Below are 27,904 nucleotides of genomic sequence, written 5' to 3'. Positions count from 1 at the left end.
TCATCATTCTATGACCCCTCGAAGGTCAAGCCAATTAAAGCACGATCTGTGCGCATGTGCAGTACAGGTTGGTGCCGTTTCATGTGTGGTGTTCATTGTAGATGGAAGGTGGTATTATGAGAGAAACTTGTTTGCGAATTGAATCTTTCTACTTTGATACCAACAAAGTGGGAATGAATTTGTGAATAGACACCACCTATCGCTGCTTTCTCTTCAGAACTTCTGCCCATCTCATGACAATTTTTTTTTCATTCGACAAAGATGAGAGGAAGGTTTTTATAAAAGAAAGTCGTAGGGTCGCTGTCACTGACGTGTTTACCACTTTTCACTGTTTTTTTGTGGTATATCTAGAAATCAAGGAGGGTTTATATTGCTCTGCTTTATGTCTGATGATCATTTCTAACTTGGAGTTCATCGTCTTCACTCAATGCTGAGAGAATATATGGTCTCTTCTATATCCTATCTCTTCTAACTAGCGAAAGTAAAAAGTCAGGATTAGCGAGTCGATTTATTGTTCAGGATGGCTCTCTTAAACTCGGCTTATTCACTCCAGCAGGGGTTCTACGCCGCCGGGGTCTTCCCGGCGCCACTCTCCAACTATTCGGGCTTTTCTTTAGTCGGGCTAAGAATGCAGCCACCGTTTGGAGCTCTATCCTCGACTACAATGGGCCAGCTTGCGACCTTCCCCGGAGGATCAGCGGCAACGATCGCTGCTGCTGCCTCGTTCAGCATGGAGAACCTACGGGTGGCGCAAGGATTGAGACCATTACCTAGCAGTGGTGCTGTCTCTCCGGGCAGCCTTGGCGACAAAAGGCCCGGTGTTACCGACTTCAGCATAGAAGGTATCTTGGGTAAGAAGGACGGGGATTCGTCGACTTCGAGCCGTCTAGAAAGTATCAGAGCCAAGCATAAACTAACATTACACAACAAAAATGGCGTCTCTTTTCAAGAGAAACATTTCCATTCACCACGAGAATGCATTGATGATAGTCAAGAAGCAACGTCACCCAAACTGATTGATGATGATGAAGGAGATTGTCAAGACTCAAAGACAGATAATGATTCTTCAGATAACCCAATGACAAGGTTTTCATGGCTTCAATGTACAAGATATAAACCACCGAGACTTCCACGTGAGTATCATTGTTATCATTTTTCAAAGTATATTTAAAGGAAAATAATATTTATTTCAAAAAGAAGTTTGCGTGGATTGAATAGGGTTATTGGCATTGGACTAACTGACTAACCCTTTGCACATATCGTATTGTAAAAAAAATCAATTGCAATAGCATATAGCAATTCAAAATTTACATTATTTATATACTTTTAAAGAGGGAATAATTGGCCTTTAACGTGTGCGACATTTGATTTATTTTTTCCAAGTTTATACCTATATTAAGATTTGTCGACGCAGTCATGCAAATACAGTAAACATGGTATATCCGAAAATTTGTGTATTAATCTAACATCATCATAAGCCACCGTTTATGTTTGTTAAAATAGTTTCTAAATTCAGTCATGAAATATTATACCTAAACCATGATGATTAAAATTGAGGGTGCTATGATATTAATACTTCAACAAATAACTATTTTTAGGTGTTCTGTCAGTCTTGTCAACGTTTTCTTCATCCTTTTTTCATATAATCATGATAATACTATTCTTTTAATAAACACTTTAATTGGTAATACATCATATAGTTTAATTTCTAGACATTCTTTTTAGATTCCTTGACTGTTTCACAAGTCCTCATCATATGAAATGTTATTTGAAGTACACTTTTTTGTGTACCACATTTTTCACGATATACATCCATCGGTATTTGTTTCCAATCATGAATCAACTACATGGTGTTCAATTTATGCTGAATTACATACATCATGTACATGGCATATGTCTTTAAGAGAACTTGTGTATGTAGACCAAAGATTTATTTAACTTATTTAAGAATTTAAGACTTAATCAGTAATTTAACAATAGTCAGTATTGATAATTTTGAGAATTGCAATAAAAGAAATTTGATTACGCTATTTACTCAAGAGGAATTCTCATCGCTTATGTTAAATGTGTTTACTTTCTACTTTATATACTACAAGCATGAAAGAATAGGAGAAAATTATAATTTGTTTACAAATTTTCGGCATTGCTCCTATTTGTTTACGATCGGTATGCTCGATCTGTAATGAAAATCATAAGTCAGAAAATATTGGAACCATGGGATTCGAACCTGCCATCTACTGTGGTTTATTGAAAAAAGACAATTACACTATCAAATTAATGACCAAACTGACCAATGTACTGATAAGATTAATTAAAACCTGATGTTAAGTAATCTTTAAATGTCAAATCCTACATGTTCTAGTGATAGGCAAAAGCGACAGAGTTGTTATTGAGAAAACACGCATTTAGAATTAACAAGAAAAAAAGATTGCAAGTTCTTTAGCACGTAAAGAACCTTTTTGGGACCCTTTTTCTCGAGGGGCTCCAAATACGGGACTAAAGGGATCTAATTCCTACCTGATTTTTTTTTGGCTATGAGTGTACTATTCAATATACCACTCGCGTAAAGTCATTATTATTATTATTCCATTATTATGTGAAGATCAATAATATTTCAATAATAACAAAAAATAATAATGGATATCACAAAGTTGATTTGATATTATGTTATTAGACGATAAACAAGAAACTACTTAAACATGTTCCAACTTCAAAAGATGTGCTTTATCAACGTGGGTTTTTTTTTATGATAGTAATAAGCAAACGTTGCATTTCAATTATTGTTTCTGATAAAAGAAGAGTTTCTATTGATTTTAAGTTGCTTTATTTATAAAAAACCATCAAATTACTTTCTTCAGGCCACATTTTATACCCGCTGGAAACATTTCATCTTTATCAGATGTCATTTGAGTTTCCATTGACTTTTAATTAATCGTGCTTAAAACATTTTTTTTTAAGATTTAACAAAGTACTAAGTTATAACGTTGCATACTTCACACTAGGCTTTTAAAATATTTGTGTCCATTGATTAATTTGATGTGAACCATTCGTTTGTTTTCGTCACATCGGCAAGGATGAAAAGAAAGTAAGAAGTTTATACTGGCGAGCTTCTACTAATTGATTTTGATGAGAAGCAAGTTTATGACATTATTTTACAAATTACAGTGTAAATACATGTACATATAATTGAAATATGCAACTATCATGACTCTGTTTTCTTTGAGCTATATTTGTAATTGCAAGATAAAATAACAACAACAATAATAACAAAACCTTCTTTATATAGGACAATAATTGTTACGAAATTATATATCTGACAAATGTAGATGAAATAATTTTGTTATAATATTCTTCGGTTTATATGTTTAAAATCGCTTGTACAACCACAAGTCTACATCACTATCTAAATGCATTGTCTATCAATCATCTGAAGTACTTCAATAAGTACAAACACAATCTTCGATTAAATTGTCTGTTTGTATATCCTGTAGTAACATAAACAGGTATGCTTAATTCTTTTGATATTGTTATTTTGAACGAGAATGACCATAAGTGGCAAAATAACGAATATTACATTATAATTTCTCTTCTCAAATCATCAAATAATCAGCCTAAAACCAGAAGAACAAAGAACAAATAAATTTCAAATCGAATCATATCGTAGTATGTGGCATAATCCTACCGCATACATAATACTAGCCTATGCTTTGAAACTGCAAATGGTACTATTGCGATATCATTGTAACTCTGCTCATTTAATTGATTTGCATGACAAAAATGTCCTTGATTTAAAGCAAGCGGCTTTTGTTGGGTATGGACAGACTATTCTATGCTTCAAATAAACTACATTGGGTCGTCAAGCTTGATGTTAGACGACCTATGTCAAATGTCTTTTGAAAGGAATTCATGTGGAAGTACCAACAACCGAACGTACATAGCATAAGTTCTTCTGAAAAAAGGGGAAAAGTTAATGTTTGGTTATGATAACAGTAGAATCGATAGCTCATCCATCATGTCAATGGCTGAACTATGTCTTGATAAAATTGTCTGGCGTTTCATTTCTCTCGAAAATGATCGAATGCCAAGCTCTGGGAATTTTGATTTCAAAATTGAAAACTATACTTGAGAGGGATTTGTTTATAAAATTCTTATATACATCCATAACCCATTGTTGTATAACTTACATTAAACATAAATATCACAATGATGTAGGCTCCAAGATCATTCATACATTCATAATACTAGTAATAGAAGCTTAATTGCCACGATATGTCAATACGGATAATTAGAAATAAATTTGGTATAAAAATGCATCTCAATTGGAAAATCATTTTGCTTCATAATTAATGGTCCCAACATACCTTTAGATATATGAAAATGTAAAAACTGTCATTACGAAAATTTAATTGTTTTGAATGTAAATTCCAGGTAACATTGAGTCTTTAATTTTAATTATGAGCATCATTATCACATATGTGTTTGTAGTATAATGTCATATGTCTGTATTTTACTTCAGAAAACTCTTACCAAACCTTAAAACCATGGATTAGCTATAACTGATCTAGGCCGACACATCTTAACTTTGAAACATTTTCAAGGTGTTTTAAACTTTAATGCATGATGACAGATGGAATGTTTGCATCATTTGCATTATAGTGAGTGATATCAATTGCAAAACTGGAAGATTTCACAAAAAACCCATTTATCAATAATGATCATCTAAATATGAGTAAATAATCCTGACAAGCAAATTCAGCTACAATTTTAATAAGTTCGTTTTTAACATACAGGACAATCATGTAGTGGCCTATTGGTAGAACACCAAGCAACAACTTGAAATTATCTATAAATCATGCATGAAGCTTAGGCTATTAAAAATACTTTGATAAATTATTAAGAAGAAAATGTGGTTATTGTTGTCAAAGTCTTTATATGATCATTTGGTAGAGAAGATTGGTAGAAAATTTTGCAACAATAAAATTCTCTATGAATCATGCATGAAGCTCAGGCTATTAAATATACTTTGATAAACTATTAAAAAGAAAAAGGGGTAATTGTTTTCAGAGTCTTTATAAGATCATTTGTTTCCCACTTTAGAAAAAGGAAAAAAGCGTCCCTTGACAACCCAAAGCATATCGCTGCTGGCGTGGGGTAGTTTATTTACGTGATGTCTCTTAACTCTCCTTTCATCGTACGTAGACCAAGCCAGTAGACAAGGCGGGGCGCCTCCTCAACCACTCGTATAATAATCCATGTTTGTCGTATGTGCACGCGTGCATTCATTAATTGGGACAGCGTGTCTGGTTTGTTTTCTCTTATCACTTGTTACACTAACAATCAACTAAATTGCCCCTAAAGTTGTGATCATTATCATAGCTTCGGTCAACTTTTCAAATTGGATTGACGTCTCTATTGGCTCTGACAGGAATGATGAAAATTGCTGAGATTATTGGAGCAAAGTACTCTTTCTTGATTTATAACAAAGATGTTCGTTTGCATAATATTTGTGTTTTTAGATCTGCGCTTGAAAAAAAAAACAATGATAGTTTCCTTGATATAAATTTAGAATGTATCAATACGTTTGTATATGTATTATGAACTTATTTATTTTGATGTTGTTGGCTGATTGTACTAAATAAGTCAAGTACCCTATCAATAACCATGGAAACCGAAATATCTCTACAAACGTTAATAGGCACGATTAAAAAAGAAAGTCTCGATCGCACTGTATAGGTGCAACATTTGTCATTGGACATTTTTATTTTTTTTCATTATGGCTATTACTATAATTTGATAGCATAACATCTATATAATAATAATACGGAAGATTTGTATAGCGTATTTTCAATCTTATATACACGTAAATGATTTTAAAGATAGTTTATACAAATTGTACTGGCCTAATTAAAAATATGCATGAAAGAAAATGCATTGTTGTTTTATCAATATTTATCTGCTTCATCTTGTAGATTCATAATAATTTTTTTTTGTTGGGGATGGTTGTACTGTCGTTTTATTAGCTTTTCTTACATAACAAGTTAAACAAAAATAGTGTCAGGCATATTTGACAAGAAAAGTAACAAGAACATGAAGATTATCTACTAACCAATACCTATTCATGAGAGTTTAAAACGCGTAACTTACGAATTCATCATGACACTCTGCAAAACTGAAGGTATACCAATATGATTATGTTCGATTCCTTTTCTTTTGAACTCTTGCAGGTACAAAGAGAAAGGACGGTGCGAAGAAACGTAAACTGGGCCGTAACCCTCGGGTACCTTTCTCACCAACACAGGTAGCTACGTTGGAACAGAAATTTCGCTGTACACACTATCTGAGCAGTATCGATGTTGCTGAACTGTCAGCCGCCCTTAACCTCTCCGAGAATCGGGTTAGTCTATATTAGATTTATACATCTAAATCATTTTCCTGTTCAATTTTTATTTTATCATAATCGACACTCGTTACAAGTTGAACCACGATGTTATATCTTCAGTGAATAGACTAACTGTTGTCGATCCCGTCGTCATTGAAGGCCATATATCTTTATCATTTTGCATGATTAAATTGAAGTCTTTGCACACTAACTAATTAGTGTTCAATTTATGTTTCATCGGAACTATTCATTATCCCGCTGACATCTGGAAAAGTTTGACTTTAAAGAAAATAAAAAAAATCAACAAACTCAACATCATACGGTCACTTAATTAACCCAAATAAAACAATTGCTAAACGATGTTTACATGGAGAGATGAATAAAATGTGTATATGATTTGAAAATCATTTGAAAGAAAGAGAAACCAAGAATAATTTACAACAAAACATTTGTAACAAACATCGATTCACTATTAAGGCTGGTTACAAGCGATCGAAATATAAGAATTTTTTTTTTTTGTCTTTCTGTATTGGTTCATGTATATATCCCTCAACGGAGAGACAGATACATTTAAAATTGATCTATTGAGATTAGTTAACGATGAATCTTTCAGGGAAAAAACCTGTTGTTTCCTATGATATAGTAGGTAGAATCATAAAGACCAAAAACGTCATCCATTCTTCAAAAAAACAAAAAGTATATAAAAAAATTACCTGTGGCTTTTTGGTCACAAGTAAACTCAATCGTATCCACATAAGAAACACTGAATATCTTTTATAGTGAGATGTAACAATACTTAGTGTGACTCATTTAGTTTTATTCTTAAATCGAAGAAACAATCAATGAAATGATTCCTAGAAAGTTTCTTTTCTTATACATAGTCAATAGGACGGATGTAGATTAAAGTTTCATTATCTAAAAAAGTGACATAATCACCCAAGTAAAAAGTAAAAGTTTTAAACTGTTTATCTTTTTTCCTGGAAGAGGTTTTATCATGGTTCCTAGCCTATCCAAGATGTCGTCGAATGTAAAATGAATTTAAAAAACACGCTATCATCTTTTGATTGAAAAACAGGGAAAACGATTTATATTTGAACTTAATTTTATTTTAGTCGTTCATTATAGTTCCATTGTTTGCCAGCAATATGGTAATCAATCAAATCGAAAACACAATAGAAAAAAGAAACCTTTTCAGGGATTTGCTGCTCCCTTCTCTTTAATCGTACATTGGAAACAGTTACAAATAACATAAAGCTTAAATAGGACTGAGAAAGTGACGAAGACTGAGTAAATACCCGAGTGATATTGGTCAGTACTTTATTTCTATCTGAATGTAGACCAAGACTTATAGGAGCTTTACAAAACTGGTACAAAAATTGTCTGATATTGTTTGTTTATCAGTTTTTCTTCACGTTTTTTGACAGCCAATAAACCCATTTCTTGAAACTGTCATGTAGGAGAGGAAGTGAAGTGACATAAAGCTCATAAAAAACCCTTGTCTTGGTCTTAACCCAGATTTATTGCCAGACATGGTGTATCCGGAAATAGATTATGAACATTGCATGGTTTTTATCAACTTGATTACCAAAACGCCTCAATATTTCAGAGCGCCAGGGAAAATATTTGCTTATACATATAGCATACTTCGTCCAATTTCATTGAAATGTATAACTTTATAGTTTTATGATTTGATTTTTTTAATAAGTATTTTGAAAAAAAAAATTGAACAAAAAATGATAATTGAAATCAACTGTATCTATGATGTATTATGATGTTGCCTAGTGCATGGAAGGACAGTAACCATATATATATATTTATACATAGATTTAAACGCCTATAAAACAATAGTATTAAAATCAATCAAGAAGAATCAATTAGAAAGATTCGTGCATAATTTAGAGAATGAAAATAATAAATGATTAACTTTTTTTCTACACCGGTTGTAATTAGATATTTTATGATGATGAATGTTAATCCTTTTTGTAATTTCATTTTAAGAAATTGATGTTTGAGGATGATATCACATGTTTGTTTTTTTCATTTATTTCTTATATAAGATGTTCCTTCACCATTCCATTCACCCAAATTTGAAATTATTCATCTTATTCTTTTAGATAGATAGATAGATAAATGGTTTATTAATAAAAATCAAGACATCATCGCGGCTAAGGCCGAATTGCGATGTATTTTAGTCATTACATGTTTTTACTGGAAATGGGCAGAAAGGCATATGTGCCTGACAGGTGCGTTTATGCAACGGATTTCATGATAAGGTTGTTCTGGTATTGATTTTAGAATAGATATGAAAATTACACGTTTCATTACGAGCCACTGCTATGCAATTTACCCGCTGAAAATTCGAAATCAATATTATCCATTCTGACTCCGGCGGCCCCTTCGGCGCTCTAGAGCACTGCCAATCTTCATTCGAAAAGTTAATTCAATTTCTTACTCATTTATTAATCGTTCTCCTTCCCTCTCTCTCTCATCTTCTCTATTTCTCTTCCTTTCTAAGACTGTTACCCATTTGAAATCATTTTCTCCTGTACGTTTCTTTTCTTACTCGAACCATTTGAATCAACATAAGATTAGTTCAGACGTCAAAAGGCCACCATGTTATCTATTGCCTGGCCCTCATTAGCTTGCGTCGCTTAATTATCCAATAACGATAACACCTCGTCACAGCGGTGATCGGACGAGCACATTCGTCTAATTAAAACACAGCAATGTTTATTAACTTCTTTCCTACTGCCCCTTTTATTATTCACCACGTATATCTCGTGATTAACACACAGTGATCAAGAAGTAATGTTATCGTTCCAATTACTAGTCGAGATATCCTGCTGTTTGGCAATGTCCACTTTTATTTCCTGTCAGAGTTGCGATTGATTAATCAGTTGTTCACCTCTGAACTATATGGATATTCCGTTTGATTATTCCATTGAATTTGGTCTGGTTTAGAAAAATGATGACTCCCAACTATAAGCACAACATCGATATCTTCAAAAAAACTACTACTACTATTAGTAAATGATTATTATAACATGATAATAATGATAATAATAATAATAATAATAATAAAAACAATTCCCGTCAAATGTTATTTTACATTTGCCGCCCCTCTTTTAAACCTTTTAAACATTTAACATTTAATAGATTTAATTGACCAAAATGAATAATTTTATCATTAATTCACTAATTTGATTGCAAACGTTATAGAATATTCATCAAGATCAAAATGAAGAGATTCTAATTTTGAAATTGCGCCATCTTGCGGTACCTAAGTCAATTTCAAACTTTTTTTTAATAGACAGGAATGAGTTTACCCCTAGATTCTCGAAAATCTGATAATGATCCTTCGATTTTTAACGCATTGATTCTTCCCATATTCAACGTTCTCATTGACAAGCAAATGCGAGGTTGATGACATTTTCTTGCCTTTAACATTGATTTCCGATAATCGTTGTGAAATTGTTTCATTTAAAGCATTCAACATATTTCCACTCTGCTAGCGCCGCAGTTTAAACGGATGCAAACGAAACCTTTATGTACAATGACTTTAATGAAAACCATTCATGGAAAATAAACCATGTAAGGCTACTGAAATACCCTCACCTAAAACTTTTGCAATGTACAATTCTCACAATCGAAATATCGAGTGACGCAACAAGATGTTTTGTTCACATTTTTCTTTCATTGGGATAACGAAAATGTATCGGTTAAGTGCCTTTATCGACAGATAAAGAGAAAGTGGAGATGAGTGACTTCAAAAAATGGATTTATTAACCCAGTGTTTCTTATTGATCGACAAATGAACAGGGAATTCATTGATGCTCTTTTCCCTAATTCCACGTATTTTCTGAAATTATATACCGATTTTTTTTTTCTATTATAACATTCATTTTGACATCGCAAGATCACAACAAATATATAACATTTTGTTTGCTTTACAAAAAGTAGAAATTTCTTATTTCGTGTGTTATTCGAATTTCCTTATTCCAGTGTTTGCAAAGGGGTCTAAATAAAAGGAAAACGCTTTGAACAAATAATCATACTTTTGTTACCTTGTTCTTTTCATTGTCCAGGTCAAGATTTGGTTTCAAAATCGGCGAGCACGTGAGCGACGTGATAAAGAAGGTATCGATCAAAAACTACCGTCATCATCGACATCAAATCTCCTACCTCCATCTCCTGCTTCACTCTCTCATTCTCCTCACACACCCATCAGTCCACTTTCGTCATCGTCGCCATCCTCGTCTTCATCCACCTCGTCAATGATCGCGATATCGCCATTTGCTTCTCCACCTTCGACGTCAATGACTGCGGGGATGATGCCTCGTTTATCGTCACCGCGATCATCAATCGATGCTGCATCTCCATCACATTTCTCTCATGTTTCGTCATCGCCGTTGTCATCGACGTCGCATCATAGCGGGATGATGACGGAGAATTCTCAGATTTCGTTGTGTCAACCACCGCTTCATCACATCTCTGTTTCCTCGGCTGATCAAGGCACGGCATCAGCGTTCACTCCTGTATCTCCCTACTTGAAATAGCAATTGATTTTCCATCTTACTTAAATTCGATTCTTGCCCTTTTATCACCTCTTTAAATAAACCTAAGATATATTTATTTGCATGGACGTGAATATTAAGATTTTAAAAGAAAAAGCATAAGAATTATTAATTCAAACTCTTAAGGAGTTTTCCGGGGATGGAGATGTTAAAATTGCGTTGATTTAGTCGAGCATTATTTTGGAGCTGGTATGTGAAAGCGGATGCAGTTTCGTTTTATTTCATTTCTTTAAAATTCAGCTGAGATAAGGTTTTTGACAATGAATTATGAGCTACATATAGCTTATGCTTATAATAACCACCATTTTAAATGGAATGATGGTGTTCTCTGGAGAATTCATGTGAAAGAAATAAAACGAACTCAAATTCCTCTGTAACCCATTTCTATCTTCATGCCAAATGAATATCATTTCCATATAGATGTTGGATGAATATTGGTACTTTAATTTACACTTTATGATTAATTTTATGTCAGTCAGGGAAAAATAATAATAAATAATACTCTTAATAACCCATTGGTTCTTCACCAGGTTTGCCATACTAAATAATAGTATTGCCTTTTTCCAATCTAAAATACCAAGCAGATCTAAGACCAAATTGGGTCCATGACCGGAGTCTCTGGATTTTTTAAATGTGTGGAAAATGGAGAAGTGTAACCAAAATGACCTTCATTTTGTGGGTTTTTTTTTTTTTTTTTTTTTGGGGGGGTCCTTTTCAAATTAACTTCAGCACCCCCAGTAAAAAAAAATCGTTCCCAGGGTATTGTGTCTGCCAGGGATTGAGCATGCGAGGGATTGAACATGAGGCGTGCGCTCAATCAATTGAACCAACATGGCGGTGGAAAAAAATATCTGGAGGTTGTTAGAATGTGACAGAACAATCTAATTTGAATTTATTCAGCATCACGGACAGCAATAACTTGGAAGTTTGTGAGCGTCTGAGCGACAGTCAAAATGAAGAGAAATTGATATTCTGAAGGGTGCTTTGAACTCAATTTGTGGCCGTTTATGAATGCGTGTTTTCAAAGTTTATTTATTTACTTATACCGTGTGAACTATATTTTGCGTGTTGTCTCTTTATTATTCACACTCACTGTGTAAATAAAACAATGTAAATAGGAAATGTATTATAAACAAAATACAATATATTATGTAATAATTTCGTTACGTTCTGTGACAGTGACATTATAGATAGGTATTATATAATTTTCCAAGGGGACATGCTTAATAGTCGCAAACAGCCCCATTTTCTCCCCATAAGTCTGGTGGTTTAAAAAGCACAACTTGTTCGGTTTTTAAATCAGCAATTAAGTTAGCAATATTTGAAGAAAGTTGTCTCTTAAAAATAAATAAGATGACAGAGTTAGCTGCAGGGCAACTATAACGGTATGTTAATATATGTCTATTTTCTAATCGTATTTTATTACAACACCGTCATGTCTGACTAAAATATCCTGGCTACATTATGTCATTTGACTGGTCATTTATACCATTTATTTATTTATTTAATTTATTTATTTATTTATTTATTTATTCATTTATTTATTTGTTTGTTTATTTATTTATTTATTTATTCATTTATTTCGTTAGTTAGTTTTTGAAGATGAGTTTACCAAGACCACTCACATTATATCACGTTTTGTCGTCACGATTCCGCCAAAATAATTCTTTACAATATGCTTATAATATACAATTGTGGAAATGCTTAACTTTTAAGAGTAAAAATTTAATCCTTAGGTTCTACATCTTCTTGCTGATTGATATTCCAGAAAATATATCCATTTTCATATGCGTATGATTGTTATTCTGTAAAACGACTCCTTTTTTAAATCCTACCTGCGATCTCCTTTACTTTCATAATTTCAATCATTCCGCTGTCGTAAAAACATTTAAATTTGCTTCTCCGTTCTGTATACGTCGATATAATTATTTTATTTTTTAACATCTCCAACATGACCTTTTAGCATTCGCTTAGATGGATTAACTCTTAAATTTTATACCGAAGATCTCAACATTTCTCTTCTTTTCAGACTAGTGATGGAATTTACTTCAATTTAATTTTTCTTACAGAATGCAGTGTTAAAATGCCTATCGATATTTCTCTTCGTACATGTATTCCTCATTATGTAAGCTATATTACAATATTCTGCATATGTGTTGTGCACAATGAAGCAGTGAAAATAAAGATTTGACTTGTCAAAAAGAAAATTCATGACGTTTTTGTTTGATGTCATATGTATTGGATTGAAAGTGCACATTTAAGGTGCATGCAATTAAAAAAAAATAAAACTCATAGAATTTGCCTATGTTCTGTGTTCTATATTGTGAAGAACAAGATACAGTTTTTTCCCTTCTTTAATAACTAAAACTGAATTCGATTCCTCGTCATAATTGCTTTTTATTCTTTAGTGGAATAAGCTATTCTGTGGCGTAGTTGTTATTCGATTTAATTTCTATGTGCTATAACTAATATAAACAGGTTGTTTTTTTAAATCAATGAAATCGAAGTATAATTGCTATGTAGGATAACGATTGATTATGAGTTGGAATGTATGTTGATATGTACATTGTATGTCTGCACCTGTTTTTAGATCATTGCTTGCTATGCATGTGTGTGCGTGGATGCGAGGGTGTGTGTGAGAGAGAGAGAGGGGGGGGGGAGAAAGTGTGGGAGGTTGTTGTTGTTGTTGAATATGATGGCGCTCTTCAATCTCTCCAGATTATACGCGCCAGTCGCTTTCGTAAGTAGGACGTCGTCGGCAAAGGCGATCCATACGACGTCAAACCATTGGTGACGATTATATGACGTATTAATATAATACGTGAGATCTGAGATGATGAGATCTGAGATGAAGGAACGTTGAGGGCGTAAGGGCAGAAAAGGTAGTGGATATGGATCATTTTCTGTAAAAAAAAAAAAAAAAAAAAAACTGTAATAAAGGTTCCATGACATTTGGTCCTGCGACATTTTGCTCCTAATTTAGATGCTCACATAAGAGCCACACATAAATGTAAATCAAAACCAAAAACAATATCATGACCCTTAACCTCATCCTATATCTTAAGAAAAATAACAGGAGTAGGTCGCGTTAGCGAATAAAGGCATAAGCTTCTTGAACTCTCATCTCCACAAAATGGAATACAAATCAAAATACAAAAAAGTGAACAAACAACGAATGAAAGAAATTGCTGCATTCACAAAACAACCAGATTGCCGGTTGCTGCTTTAATTCAATCCACTCATTTATTTTTGTATCATGATCTACTGAGTGCCCTTTCGAATAGGCACTCACATCGATTCGAATTGGAATTTATTCAAAATATCTGTAAGAATTAATGAGTCAACTTGCTAAAAAAATAATTTCCACTAAGAAATGATTGTTGACATTGTTGAATTTAACAAAAGTATTTTTAAAAGTATAATAAAAATCTGTTTATCCATTAATTATCTTCTCAGCAGCCACGCATTAATCCTTAACTATCTTTAATCCAGGGAGTTCTTTGTATCATTTGTATCATGTTTTTTTTTTTTTGCCTTTCTGCCCAGTATTTTCTAGTCATTCATGAATGCTTCACTATTTTGCAAAAGAAAACTTAAATGAATAAAGGGTAAAAAGTTGTAAATGGAAAGGACGGTATAAGGAACTTAGCACATTTTGAAGTGTAAAAAGCCCGCAATATCCTAATAAGAGTGTATGTGCGGGAGGGTTGCGTGTGGGTGAGGGTGTGTGAGAGAGATAAATAGAGAAACAGGAGGCGGGGTGGAGGAGGGTATATAATAACAGAGACCTTTTCATATTAAATCACAATCTGGCAGATCTTGCAATCTTTCCGAATTGAAAACATTGACGCTGATTGAATATTGAACTTGAATAGCATTCACAAAACAGAATTTACTGAAAGCTGCAACCTGTAATATGAAAAATGAAATAGCATGTTCACTATATATTCTTATTTATGATCTTTTACAGCAAGTACGTACAAAAACGTAAAATATATAATGATCATGATGATTGTGATTTTTTTGTTTCATGGTCAGCTTCCACCCCGTTTCGCACCCCGTCATTTACGACTTTTGCCATTGATCCTTTTTTTTTCTTGTCTTAATCTGTAGTACTTCAATAACAACAAAATAAAAGCATGCACTGATACAAATATCCAAGGTTTTAACTCCGAAAACATCCGCGAGATACAACACTGAAAATATAAAAATACATGTCTCTTTTTTATCAATGTGTCAAAATTAATCTAAATTTCTTATCGTATAACGTACCTCCCCTTTGCCTCTTTAAACCACAATTTAATAACATTTTGAACACTTTTTTCAAATGAGCAAAACTCGGGGACTCTATACTATTTTTTTTAAATATAGTGTAGTTAACGAAAGAGCGAGCAAAGTGGGTAAAGGACAAACTTAAGACGTTTTTATCAACAAATCCACTAATATTGAAATCTAAAGACATCTCATATTTCAAAACAAAACAGGAATACCAGGCCATTCGGAACTTTGTTCATGCTGTTATTAACATGTACACCCACTTACTGTACTGTGAAACTTGGGATGTTTTACTTCCCTAACTCCCTTGGTATACTTCGGATTTTGCCGATATTTAGATATCATTTATGATTTTGTTTTTTCCTTCTTAACCTATTATTACAACTAACTTGATGTTGAGTTGAAGTTGTCAAATTGAAGGTGTGATGTTGGAACAGACCATTTGATGGTACATTCAAATAAAGAGTTTATCTGCCTCTCTCCATGATCAGACTTGCACTTGGTTTGTTACTAGCTAATCTGTCACTGTCTGTTTTTCACAAACTCTTTTCGCTACGTAACACGTCTCATCCCCAAGCTGGCTGCCAAATGAACAAATGTTATCCCCCAATTTAGAAGGAAGGCTAATTAAAGCTATCATGATGGACGTGGCGAGGAGAATGGGTATAGCGTGGCTGGTCAATTCAACGATAATACAAACCTTTTGAAATGGATGAGAGTTGAATAGAACCCCGCAATGGTACTAATCACCAGCCAACCTACCATTCCTCCGGACTTCATTCAGTGGAAGATCTTCACTCCTTTATTCACTTATTAACCAGACTCCGTAATACACTTTACCTACAACAACTATAATAGCTTATCGATTATCAGTTGGGAGACGTTTTCTCTATAGTGAGAGGGGAAAAAGCTATTTCTCAAAGAAAAATCAGAGGGAGAAGGGAATAAGGAGGAGAGTTTATTGTCTGGGATATAAGCCAGTACAATTTGGTGAGGATGATTTCGGAGATGTTATTAAAAGGTCTTTCGGAATCTCTTTCTCGATTCTTTTGTCAGAGTATCATACGATGAGAAAAAGACAGTATCTGGTGTCAATCTTTAGACCACTTAACCTGTCACTATTCAGTGGATCCTCCCAAACACTATTTAGTGTGGGAGGTCTCTGGCGAAGAGGTTTTATATCTAGAAAAAGAACCACAAAACGAAAAGAAAATCGGTCATTGTAACTAGTATCCAACCTCCTTGTCAAGTGATAATTAAAGAATCATTAGAGGATGGCTTGCAGATCAACATACATAGTATACCAAAGAGAAAAAAAATGACAAGCGATGGGCGATTGTTGAATTAATGACTATTATCAGATATGTGGGCTAGAGGCGTGAAACAGACTGCCTAAGTTGGACCAATCATTAAAGTGAACCAATGAAAGCGATACAAAGTAAATAACATTTTGATGACTTCACTTCGATTGGACACATTACATTGAAGTTACCTTCGACGCTTCTTGCTTTTTGACTGAGTTATGCTTTGTATCCGTGTCAAGTAAGAATAACTTTTTTTTCAAAGGCAGTTTGATTAACCAAAAATTACCTATTGCAATCATCGGCTTAATTGTGGTTACACTGGTAATTGTAGTCCCAGCATCTGTTGATAGGAAGCGGATGAGCCAGGTTTTAACGCCATTATAAACCACCTGTATATCAGAAGGTATCAGATGGAATGGATGGGGGATCGCCCCCCCCCCTCCCCCACAAACGACAGTCACAACGGCGCAACCGATTCAAGCCCGATCAAATCTACTACGTTATTACCAATGATACACCATCGGTCAAGTTTAGGGTAGATTTCGTTGGTCTGACTAATATCATCGTTCACATTGGAAAGGAACTATCCAAAGTGAATCGTTACAGATATTCCATTTTTGTGACAAGGTCAGGGTGACCAAGATATTAATGGAAAATAGACATCGACAAATACGTAAAAGAAAAAAAGCAACAAAATGGCCTAATATCTCCGTTAACGAAAAATACCAGAGATTTTAATTTCTTTCCGATCATTTTTTTTCCGATAAATGATGAATTTCTATATACCACATTTATTTTTTTTAATTTGAATCCGATGACTTCTCCGACCCCCTATTATTGGTCCTAGATTCTAGTCATACCCCCCACCCTCTCTATATGGAATGGTGAGTGGTATAGGTAGGGGTATCGCTATCCTCTCAATTACCCAAAGGTGTGAAAATCCTTGGCTCAGCCACATTCATAAACAGTTTTACAGATTGTAAGGCGTGGAACATGGCGCCTTTCCACTCACTCTTATAAGTCTGGCCTTAATTATCCTATAACAATGATACATGAAAAGGTAACATTATCAGATAGATCAACTTCACTGGAGGCATGTATGTTTAGGAAACGATTATGGCTTGAATATAGGCGCCAGGGTGTTCCTGTTAATAACTTGTAAGAAAAGATGACGATAGTCGAAAATATCGTGGCGTCGAATAGAAAATCGTGTGTCATATATTACTTTAAAACTTTTAATAAATAGAGGACAATAAATGCATTAACCAAAGATCGTTAGAAGAGAACTATCAGTCTGCTGTGAAACACTATTAAGTTTATTCATCTGGAGAGGTGTTCTTATTCCGGTTTATATCTTTTAACAAAATCTGCGTAATTGACACTTGTATATGATTGTTTGCTTGTTCTAACTCTTATCTGGTCCCCCCCCAAAAAAAAAAGAACTTTCGTTGTTAGAACAAACCTCTAGATCTTCAAAAGTATCTGTCTAATGGTTGTGGGTCTCTATAAAAAAAATACATGGAGATCATTTTTTTCATCAACAACCGATTTTTTTTCAGCATTTATCTGTCATGACTGTATTTTTACACATGGGCCTATTTTGCTATAGATTTATGTAAAATTAATGGAATGATAATATGCTGAAATACAATATTCATACGGATTTGGAAAGAAAAACAAATACTTAAACATGGTATATTTTCTGGTCCAATATAGAACACTGGCTGACGGGCATATCCCACACAAACATATAAATAAGACGAATGTATTGCACCTAGGTAATCCTTAATTTGGGCTTTAAATGCGTTTTAATTATTTTGCAATTAGCGTGGAATCCTGCAGTTAAGTGTACAATACAGGATGAAAATATACATCTAAAAATGTAGGTATAAAGGATTTTCATTGACGTTTTAGGTGTATATATCTTTAAAAGAAGGAAATAAAAATTTAATACAGATAAGGTCTTGCTCTGGTCTTGAATGATGATTTTTAAGGAACCCGAATGCGATTAAAAGATGTGAGTACTTTATACTTTTTTTGTAATACAATGAGAAGAGTTATTCACTGTGCATGGCACAATGTTTGATAAGAAAATTCTAAACCTACTTACAAATCGGATGTTCTCGTTTTTTTTCACGAATTTATCCATCGCATCGTTATTTGCTTTCACATCGACCCATTGTCATCTTGAAAATTTCCAAGTGAGAAGATTTAAATCATATTTTTTATTATTCTTGGAGTGGTTCTCTTCTGAAGAGAGTGACTTGTGTTCCGTCAAAAGTGGAGACGATGAAAACAAGTAGAGTGAATACCTATCTTAGTCAGAAGATGGCGCTCTTGATCGGCATTGGCATAAACATGGGGGGTCCTCCTATATGATGCACTGACGTACAGACCCATCGAATTTGAAATTACACATAATTTTATAACTCTCTCGATAACTTTTTTGCGGGGGTAGGGGGGCGCTGTCATCTAATGTATACATTCAAGCCCATGCATCTTCTTATTGGTCAGACGTACATGAATCAATTTTAGCACCGTATAGCCTGCAACACCCAGTAGGAAAATTCCCCATACAAAATGCTATTATAATGGAGGGAAATCTGAATTATATATATTGTCTTGTGTTGTGTCTATTCCTAGTTTCATGCAGCGGGGTTGAAACGAATAGGAATAAAATATATTGGATAAAGAATCAAAGAAAATGAGAAGAGAGGAGGGATAAAGAGAGGATAGGAGTCACGTGTATAGGATTGCCGGAGTATGAAATTATGTGAATTCTAATCGTCACCATCCTCATAAACTACAAACAAGTCTGTTTAAACATATTAAATTGGAAATCCACCCACAGAAGAAGTATATTTGAATATAAAGAGAAAACATAAACAAGCATAACACTGCAAACACGATCGAAACCGGAAGTAAAAAAAAAAGATAAGGAAGTTGACATGTATATGGTGTGTGTGTTAATGGCTCGTATTCTGAACATTAGTTTGATTTAAACTCTGGTCTAAATTTGTGGTTTAACTATGGATAATCAATTGTTACACAAATATCTGACAGTACAGTTTAAATTTATCACCTCATTTAACTCATATAATTCATAATTGTCCTAGAACAATGAATAATCTGTATTTAAGGCTCGGTCACACCGCGCGAACTTTGTTGGAACGTTCATTGAACGGAGAGGGGGCAAAATTTCGACAACGCTCGTCACCGCGCACAACGATAGCTAGCGGTAGCGAGCGTTGGTTTAGCGGTGACGCGAGCGCTGATAGAGCGGCGTTCTGCGCAGGAGGGTGTTGGCTCGACGGGGGTTTAAACTTGGTTTAGCGGCATACCGCTTTTGACTACGGAACTGAATGGATCGCTTTGATAGACGTTCTGATAGATTTTGAGAGAAGTCGATAGTTGAAGTTCATCATGCACGTGGCCAAAAGAAGAGGAAGGCTGGAGAACGAAAGGCAGCAGCTGATTTTGCTGCTGGACTAGTCCATGGCAGTACAGTTTTAGCAAATTTGATACAAATGAGGACTGCACTCAACGGCAGATGGATTCCAAATGGGCTCCTGGTCAATTTCTCCCCGCATTTATTGCCAAATTCTTGTCCGCTCCGTCACCTCCATACCCTGAACCCCAAACCAAAGTTCATCACCGCAACAGAGCGCTGCTTCAAGGCCCGACACCGTTCCAGCAATCCTATTTCCGGTCGTAGAACGATTACAACCGCTCCACCAAAGCTTGTGCAACGTTTAATCACCGCCCGGGCAAAGCTGGCGAAGCAGTAGTGGTCCAGCGTTCAAAATTTATGCGTTGGCCTAGCGGACTCAAGCGTCCACGAACTTGCGTCTAGCGGTGCCAAACTTTGACTGGGCATTGTTGGAGCGGTGGTGAACTTTGCCGGAGCGGGAAATTACCAGCTCCTCAACGCTAGTAATATTTAGTGCAGCTCAAATCTTTCAGAGCGGTACTGCGGTAGGAGGGACTATCAGCGGTGGCCGAGCATATACGGCGTTGCCTTAAAGGGGACTAACCTCTGTCAAACGGTGATGAACGGTAACGAGTGGTGATGATATTTTTTTCACCGCTCCAGCCCGGGGGAGCCACTTCCATTCACGAGTGGATACCATGCGCGACCATGGGGTCTCGAAAAGCACCCTAAACACGTAATTTCAATATTCTGAAAATGCACCCCTTAACAAGTATTGGCGGGTGAAACCCTACCCTTAACAAGTATTGGAAACAAAACGATACTCTTGGCAAATATTCCCTGAAATGAACCCCTAAACAAGTACAGGAATGTTTTATTGTTACGGGTCCTTTGGTTGTCGGCTTTACCTTATTTGGTTTAGTACGACCCCACCTTCTACACCTCGCGCAAATCGGACTCTAAACACGTAGTGTTGGGGCAAAAAGGACATCCTTTATAAAACATTTTAATTTTGTTTTATCATCCACGCTGATTCGACCCTAAACACGTAATTTTACTAGCGAAATAGATACCCTTTTTTCATTATTTTTGTGTTTTTGACACCTTTTTCACGTTACGTACGTAACGTGCCCTATCGTGAAAAGGACATCCTTTTTACGTGTTTTTTTTTGGTCGCGCATGGTATCCACTCGTCAATGTAAGTGGCCCCCCCCCCCCCGGGCGCTCCAGGAACGCTCCAGCAAAGTTCCGGGGGGTATTCTGAAAAGTCTCTTAAGTTTCCACTTAAATATCCTTTTAAGTTACCCATTTAATGGAGCGCTAATGTACCTCCAAATTCGTATTCTGAAAACTCTATTAGCGCTCAATTTAGTCCCTTTAGGCCACTCCCCTACTGAGCCGAATTAACCAATCAAATGCGCTCTTACAACGTAAGAGCGCATTTGATTGGTTAATTGCGCTCTTACGTTGTAAGAGCGCATTTGATTACAACGTAAATTTTTCTCCTAGCGCGCAGTGTCTCTTCAATGTGCTGCCTTGCAGCGCACCGCCCGGCTGCTGCAGGTGCACTGCACCACGATCTTGATACAAAGAATTTTTGCTGAAAAATAATGCTTAAGCATATTTGCATCGGAGATTAAAGGTTCGTTATGTTGTTGAAATTAACTGTTGTCTTTTCCCTTTCTCTCTCATTTATTGTACCTTTGTGCTTTTCTCTTTTTTTCGAACGCGTTCTGATTTTCACAACCCCCTTTCCATTGAATCCATTTGTAGCTTTCTTTCTTTTTCTTTTCTTTTTTTTTTACAATATTTTATTTGCCTCTGTCTTGGGGCCATGATGGGGGGGGGGTTCTTCTTTAACTTAATTCCTACTTATTCTAAAAACTACATACTTTTCATTTATATGAGAAATCTTCTCCAACAAAATTTGAATAAACATATTTTAAAAATCAAACAATCATAATTTTAAAAAAGCCGAAATTTTATTGAAATTTTATGTACAAACGTTATGACAAAGGTTTTTATAGGTGGAGAAAACGATGGCATCACTTCACTATTTTTTCTTTTGTATTTTATTCTATATTCGTTTCAATACTAAAGGGGTCTATGCTTATTTTTTCATTGTCAGAAACAAGGTTTAATTCACTCCTGCACATTGCTGCATCTGCCGTAATTTGGCAATTTCATTATTGTCAAAAAAAGTGTGCAAAAACAAAATAGTTTATGATGCTAATAATAAAAGAAAATATAGAAAAATAATAGTCATGTTTTCCCTATAAGTACACAAATATTTCTGTCTCCTTTTTCCCCTTTTTCTAATTTATTTATTACCAAATATAGTCCCTAGGCCCTATTCATTATTTTACTTGTTTCTATACACCACATTTTCCCCCTTATTCTATTCCCTTTTTAGCTCTCTCCTTTATCCTCTTCCTTCATCCTAGTATTAAACCGATTTGATGATATTTATACGAAATGAAAGCAACATTTAGCAACATATGGTGAGACTTAATGGACCTGTTATCACCATTATCTTTCCCCACTGGAAAGTCCGCTAATTGAGCGCTATGAGACTTTTCAGAATACCAAAAGTCTCGTAACTACTCAATTAAGTCTTCGCGCGGTCATAACGCGTAGTATTGCAAGTGCGCGCAACGCAACCCTGCCAAATAAGGAAAGGGGCACTTAAGTGACTTTTCAGAATACCAAAATGCTAATTGAGCTTTCAGAATACCGCCCCAGGGCCCGTATTCCATAAACAAGATAAGCTTTTTGCTTAAGTCTTAGCAGTTTGTCTTAGCATTTTGCTTGTCTAAGAAATCTTCCCTAACGATATTCTATAAACTTTAAGACATTTGTCTCAAGTCAGGCGATTTGGCTAAGCCAAAGTCTCAAATTCTATGACCTTCAGTGACCTTCTTAATGATAAATTGCTGCAGAGGTCACTGCAACAAACTTGCAAAAATGTGACTAAAGTTGTTTTTTCTTAAAAAATTGGATTTTATTGAAACTAATTACAACTATTATAGTAAGAGAAGAGCATTCATCACACATATATGGTAAGAATTTTTAATTCAACTTATCTATAATTTTGTTAATTACCAAAACATTTCAATCCCAAACCGAGTGACTTGCAGTTTTTTGTGTATCAGTCCCATATATTACTTTTCATGTATTGTTTGTCAAAATATAAATTGAATATATTCCTCTCGACACTTTACTCTAACTTCAGTTTCAGTAGACGTAGGCCCCCTAAGGGAAAACTTTTGAGTTTAGTCTTGGGTCTAACATTAGGCCTAGATCTAGCCTAGGCCCAATTAGATCTATAATATTTGTCTCTGTTTGCAGGAGTATTAAACATTGTTTTTTTACTTTTTTAGGCCTAGGCCTAGTAGTAGTTTCATGAAGGCTGCAAAACGTAACTTTGTTAGTCTAGTAGGCTAGTGGCATGCCATAGTGGATCGAGCAACCGAGACTGAAGCTATATAATAGTAGGCCTATATTAATACATCATATAGACCTATATTAGTATTGGTCTAGACTCTAGGCCTAGAACAACATTCAGGACTTAGCCTGGCTTAGCCTTTGTCTTAGGACAGGAATAGATTTATACCCAGTTGTTGTGTATCCGGACGGGTTGTGTGTCCGGACGATCAATCTTAGAATGTCATTTGGTAAAATTTACAAGCGAAGTTTCATCATTTTTTGTACAAAATGTTAGGAAATATTATAAAGAACAAAATCAATAATGATTACAAGTAATAAATTCATATTTTTAGTGTAATCCACAGACAAAAAGAAGGCTTCAAAAAGATTAAGTGTCCGGACACCCGACCCCCATCCTACATGTAGGACTAGAATAGATCTGACTTAGAGTTAGGCCTAGATCTAGCCCTAGACCAAAAGCTTCTGTCTCCGACTGTATTTTGGTTTTTCTGCTAAACTACGAGTATGACACTCGACAGTCTAACAACATTACATTGGACTAGACCCTAATCTCACCAATGTGATATGACAGTAAATGTCAGAAACTTTTAAATAAATTCCCAGAAACGACAGTTATTCCTGTCTACAGTGCTACTGCTAGGCCTATCGCTATGCATTGCTTGCCAACTAGGCCTACGCCTAAACTTAGTTCTAGGCCTAGTCCTGACCTAGACATCTAAGTCTATGTAGATTCTAAGTAGATCTAGGTCTACTTCTCTTTTAGGTCCATATGTTTGTTTGGAGTTTTTAATTTATACATTTTGGGGAGTTTGTTTAGATCTAGGTTTCTAGAAAACAGGCCTAAAGTAAAGCCTAGACCAACAGCTCAGTCTAGACTGGGGCCTACATTTATATAAAAATTTACTTTAGGTCTAGGCGGCCTAGCCTATAGTATTATGGCTATACTTTCTTCTATTCATTCTAGATTCTATTTCTAGCCTAGCCGGTAGCCCTAACGATAGGACTGGCTGATCTAGTCAGACTAGTCAGACTAGTCTACTGTTTGATCTATAATCTCTAACGTAGGCCTAGATCTAGACGAAAAATAAGACTAAAAGCTAGACCCTATCTAGATCTAGGCCTAGTAGAAGTAGAACTACAATCTAGGTGTTAATAGTTATAGATCGAGATCTAAAATAGAGACTTGTAGGCTCTATCAAAATATAGATTCTAGTTCTTAAAAATAGTAAATGTATGTAGGCTAGTCTAGATCTATTCATCTTACAGTAGGCCCTAGGCCTGAAAAAGGAAGCAGGCTAGGGATCCAGCAATAAGTTGAATTTAGCCAAATGTGAATTTCTTCTTTTTAGCCCCAAAGTACCGGTACATCTTAGTAAAATCCACATCGACTCAATCTCATTTTCTGGCCTCACTGTAAATCTGTCAAGTTCTTGTCGCAATCTCGGTATAGTTTTTGATTCTCACATGTCTAATCACATTTCTTTTATTTGTAGATCAGTTCGCTACCAATTGCGAAATATTGGTTTTATTGGGAAATACTTGTCTCGACCGGCCACAGAAAAATTGGTTCACGTAACAAATTTTCCAATATAGACTATGACTATGTCTTGCAGATCTATACCTCAAAATCAATGTGTGAGCCAACTTTTATAAGAATTGGTTGAAAACTAAAAAGGGTTTCAGACCACAAGATTTTCACCTAATTTCATTATATAATATGTTGTTACCTTGGCAACACGATTTCTGATACAGACAAAAAATATTCTTGCCCATTTTCAACTCAAGACTGATGTGTGTCCAAATTTCATGAGCATCGGTTGAAAAAGATGAAGGAGTTTGAACTACAAGATATTCGTTAAATAATATTTCGTTACCATGGCAACACGATTTTTGATACAGGCAAAAATATGTCTTAGACAGCTTCAACTCAAGACTAATGTGTATGCCAAGTTTTAGGAGAACAGACCAGTTGAAAACTGATATAGTAATTCAATCACAAGATTTTCATTTATTTTTGGTATTTTTTTTTGTTACCATGGCAACACAATTTTTTATGTAGGCATAAAATATGTTTTGCACATCTTCACATCAAGACTAATGTTTGTGCCACGTACATTTAATGAAAATTTGTTAAAAACTGAGGAAATAGAACAGAAAGATTTATACACAATTTTTGCCAAAATATACCGTAACCATGGCAACACAATTTCCGACACTTGCATAAATGTGTCTTGCACATCTTTTCCTCAAATCCAATGTGTGAGCCAACTTTCATGAGAATTGGTAGAAAATTAATGAAGCATTTTAAACGGCGAAATTTTGGCCATAATATATTGTTACCATGGCAACACAATTTCTGAAAAAGAAAAACATCTTCCACCTCCTTACCTTAAAACCAATGTGTGTTCAAAATTTCATGAAAATCGGTTTAAAAAATGAGGCAGGAGCTCGAAATGCAATATAGGTATAAATTCTAAAATTTTGTTGGCTGAATTACCTTGAAACTAATACAATTAAGACAACTCACAGCTGTCTTAAAGTTAGGGCTAAATTCTTAGCCATGTTGTATTTATGAAATACAGAATCTGCATTTTTAAGAAAAGTTACTTAGCCATTCATCCTATATCTGTCTTAGTTGCGCAAAACCTCTTAGCCAAATTCTAAGACAAAATTCTTAGCCAATTCTTTAAGGAATACGCGTTTTGGCTAAGAATTTTATCTTAGACAGAAAATAAGACAAAATGCTTAGATTTTTTGACTTAAGCATGCTTATCTCGTTTATGGAATACGGGCCCTGGCCTTTAACATTTTAGCACGAGGAAAGAGCACGGTAAACGTAAGAAGGTTGCAACATAATATTCGCATTTTTAGAACATGGCCTAAGTTAAATTGAAATTTAGAACAAAGGAAAATCATGTGTAGGAGATTGTCTTTGATGGGCGCGCAGTTGCGGTAGCGTGATTTGCGTGAACAGAATGCAGTGCCACTGCGAGTATATAGGCCTATATGGCGGTCGAACCGGCCGGCCGGTTCGACCGCCATATAGGCCTAAATTAGACATGGGTATAATACCTCCAATTTCACCTTTCTTTCTGTTTTTAAGCGTTTCTCTCAAGTTAAAAATGCACTTTTTTTCTGCAGGTTGCTCAAAATATGGGGGGGGGTGCTGTGCCGGCTCGCGAAATTATTTTTCCCACCGTAGTTCTGGAACAAAATATGAATATTCATGACTTGCGTCTTCGGAATAAGAGTACGCATACGCGTATACAAATTTACATCAGCCGCAGGCAATATAATATTGGCAGGTCCAGATTTGAGATAAAGTTAGTCTAGGCTAGCCATAGCCGAGCATTTTGTTTTGACATTAATGTCAGTTTGATTAAGTGTTTAAGAATATTGGATCTAATGTAGATATAGATCTAAGCCTATAACATGTATAAGGCCTATGTAACTAATGTAAGGGAAAGGGTACACTCTTAAAAATATTAGGTAAAAATGCTCCATGATGGTAATTATGTATCCAACCAACATTGGGCATTTCTTTTGGGCATTATTATTTATCCAGTGTGATGAAAATTTGCTCATTCTAAAGTAATTTCTGCTTATTTTTTAACCATACTGGACAATATGCTTCCCGCATTGTGTAAAATACTGCCCAAAATTGGTTGGATACATAATTACCCTCGTGCTGGTTAAAATTTTGCCCAATATTTTTTACAGTGTACCGGTATTCTGAGATTGCTGATTCATTCGTTGCACTAACGGACCACTGAGTGAATTAATTTTGTAATGATATGTCAATACCTGTCAATATTATATTGCCTGCAGCTGATGTAAAGATGTGGAGTCCACGCACATGCGTACTTGCATTCCGAAGACGCAAGTCATGAATATTCATATTTTGTTCCAGAACTGCGGTGGGACAAATAATTTCGCGGCGGCCGGCTCGCTCCCCCCCCCTGGATCTGCGCCTGTTGAATACAGAAGAAAATATTGCGTGGATGACAGCATCGGTTCCCTCATTTTGTACGTAGACCAAAGAATACGGAAATTGTCACAACTTTCATTTTGTACATCCGATTTTGAGAATTTATTTGACTGTCCTATTTTTATTCAAATAAAAGTGTCTGAGTTGGACTTTTTAGCTTGCATCAAAGCGATTTTCAGACCAGATTGTCATTTTATTCATTATTTTGTTATGTTAACTGAAAGTCGAATTTGGAAGTCAATATGGCTACACTCAACTTTGACCGAATAGAAAGAAATATGGGTCGTCTTAGCAATCCAATTCAGGAATTTGTTATATCGGCAGTATTTTTTAAATGCTGAATTTAGTTATGATACTACATAACATGTCGTCACTCGTGTTGATTAAAATCTAAAAAATAATGATGTACTCAAGATCACCAATAATATACCATGATTAAGCCTATTTTTATGTTTATTTAGTATACTAGTATTTATTTCAATTATGTTCTAAAATATTCACACTCAT

General features: G+C 35.0%; 1 protein-coding gene across 1 annotated transcript; it reads left to right on the top strand.

Moving 5' to 3' along the window:
- Positions 1-64: 64 nt before the first annotated feature.
- Positions 65-13,164, top strand: LOC121419325 (homeobox protein MSX-2-like). Its single transcript, XM_041613735.1, has 3 exons — positions 65-1,133; positions 6,225-6,394; positions 10,465-13,164. Exons 1-3 carry the CDS (start codon positions 521-523, stop codon positions 10,933-10,935), a joined length of 1,254 nt encoding a protein of 417 aa, XP_041469669.1. The 5' UTR covers positions 65-520; the 3' UTR covers positions 10,936-13,164.
- The last annotated feature ends 14,740 nt before the right edge of the window (positions 13,165-27,904 follow it).

The sequence above is a fragment of the Lytechinus variegatus genome, chromosome 7 (assembly GCF_018143015.1).
Source record: "Lytechinus variegatus isolate NC3 chromosome 7, Lvar_3.0, whole genome shotgun sequence".
Classification (NCBI taxonomy): domain Eukaryota; kingdom Metazoa; phylum Echinodermata; class Echinoidea; order Temnopleuroida; family Toxopneustidae; genus Lytechinus; species Lytechinus variegatus.
This window is presented reverse-complemented; position numbering and strand designations above follow the sequence as displayed.

Excerpts from the sequence above, each read along its gene's own strand:
- LOC121419325 (XM_041613735.1), top strand. The coding sequence starts at position 521 with ATGGCTCTCTTAAACTCGGCTTATTCACTCCAGCAGGGGTTCTACGCC. Across the intron at positions 1,134-6,224 it reads TAAACCACCGAGACTTCCAC|GTACAAAGAGAAAGGACGGT; the intron begins GTGAGTATCATT and ends GAACTCTTGCAG. Across the intron at positions 6,395-10,464 it reads TTAACCTCTCCGAGAATCGG|GTCAAGATTTGGTTTCAAAA; the intron begins GTTAGTCTATAT and ends TTCATTGTCCAG.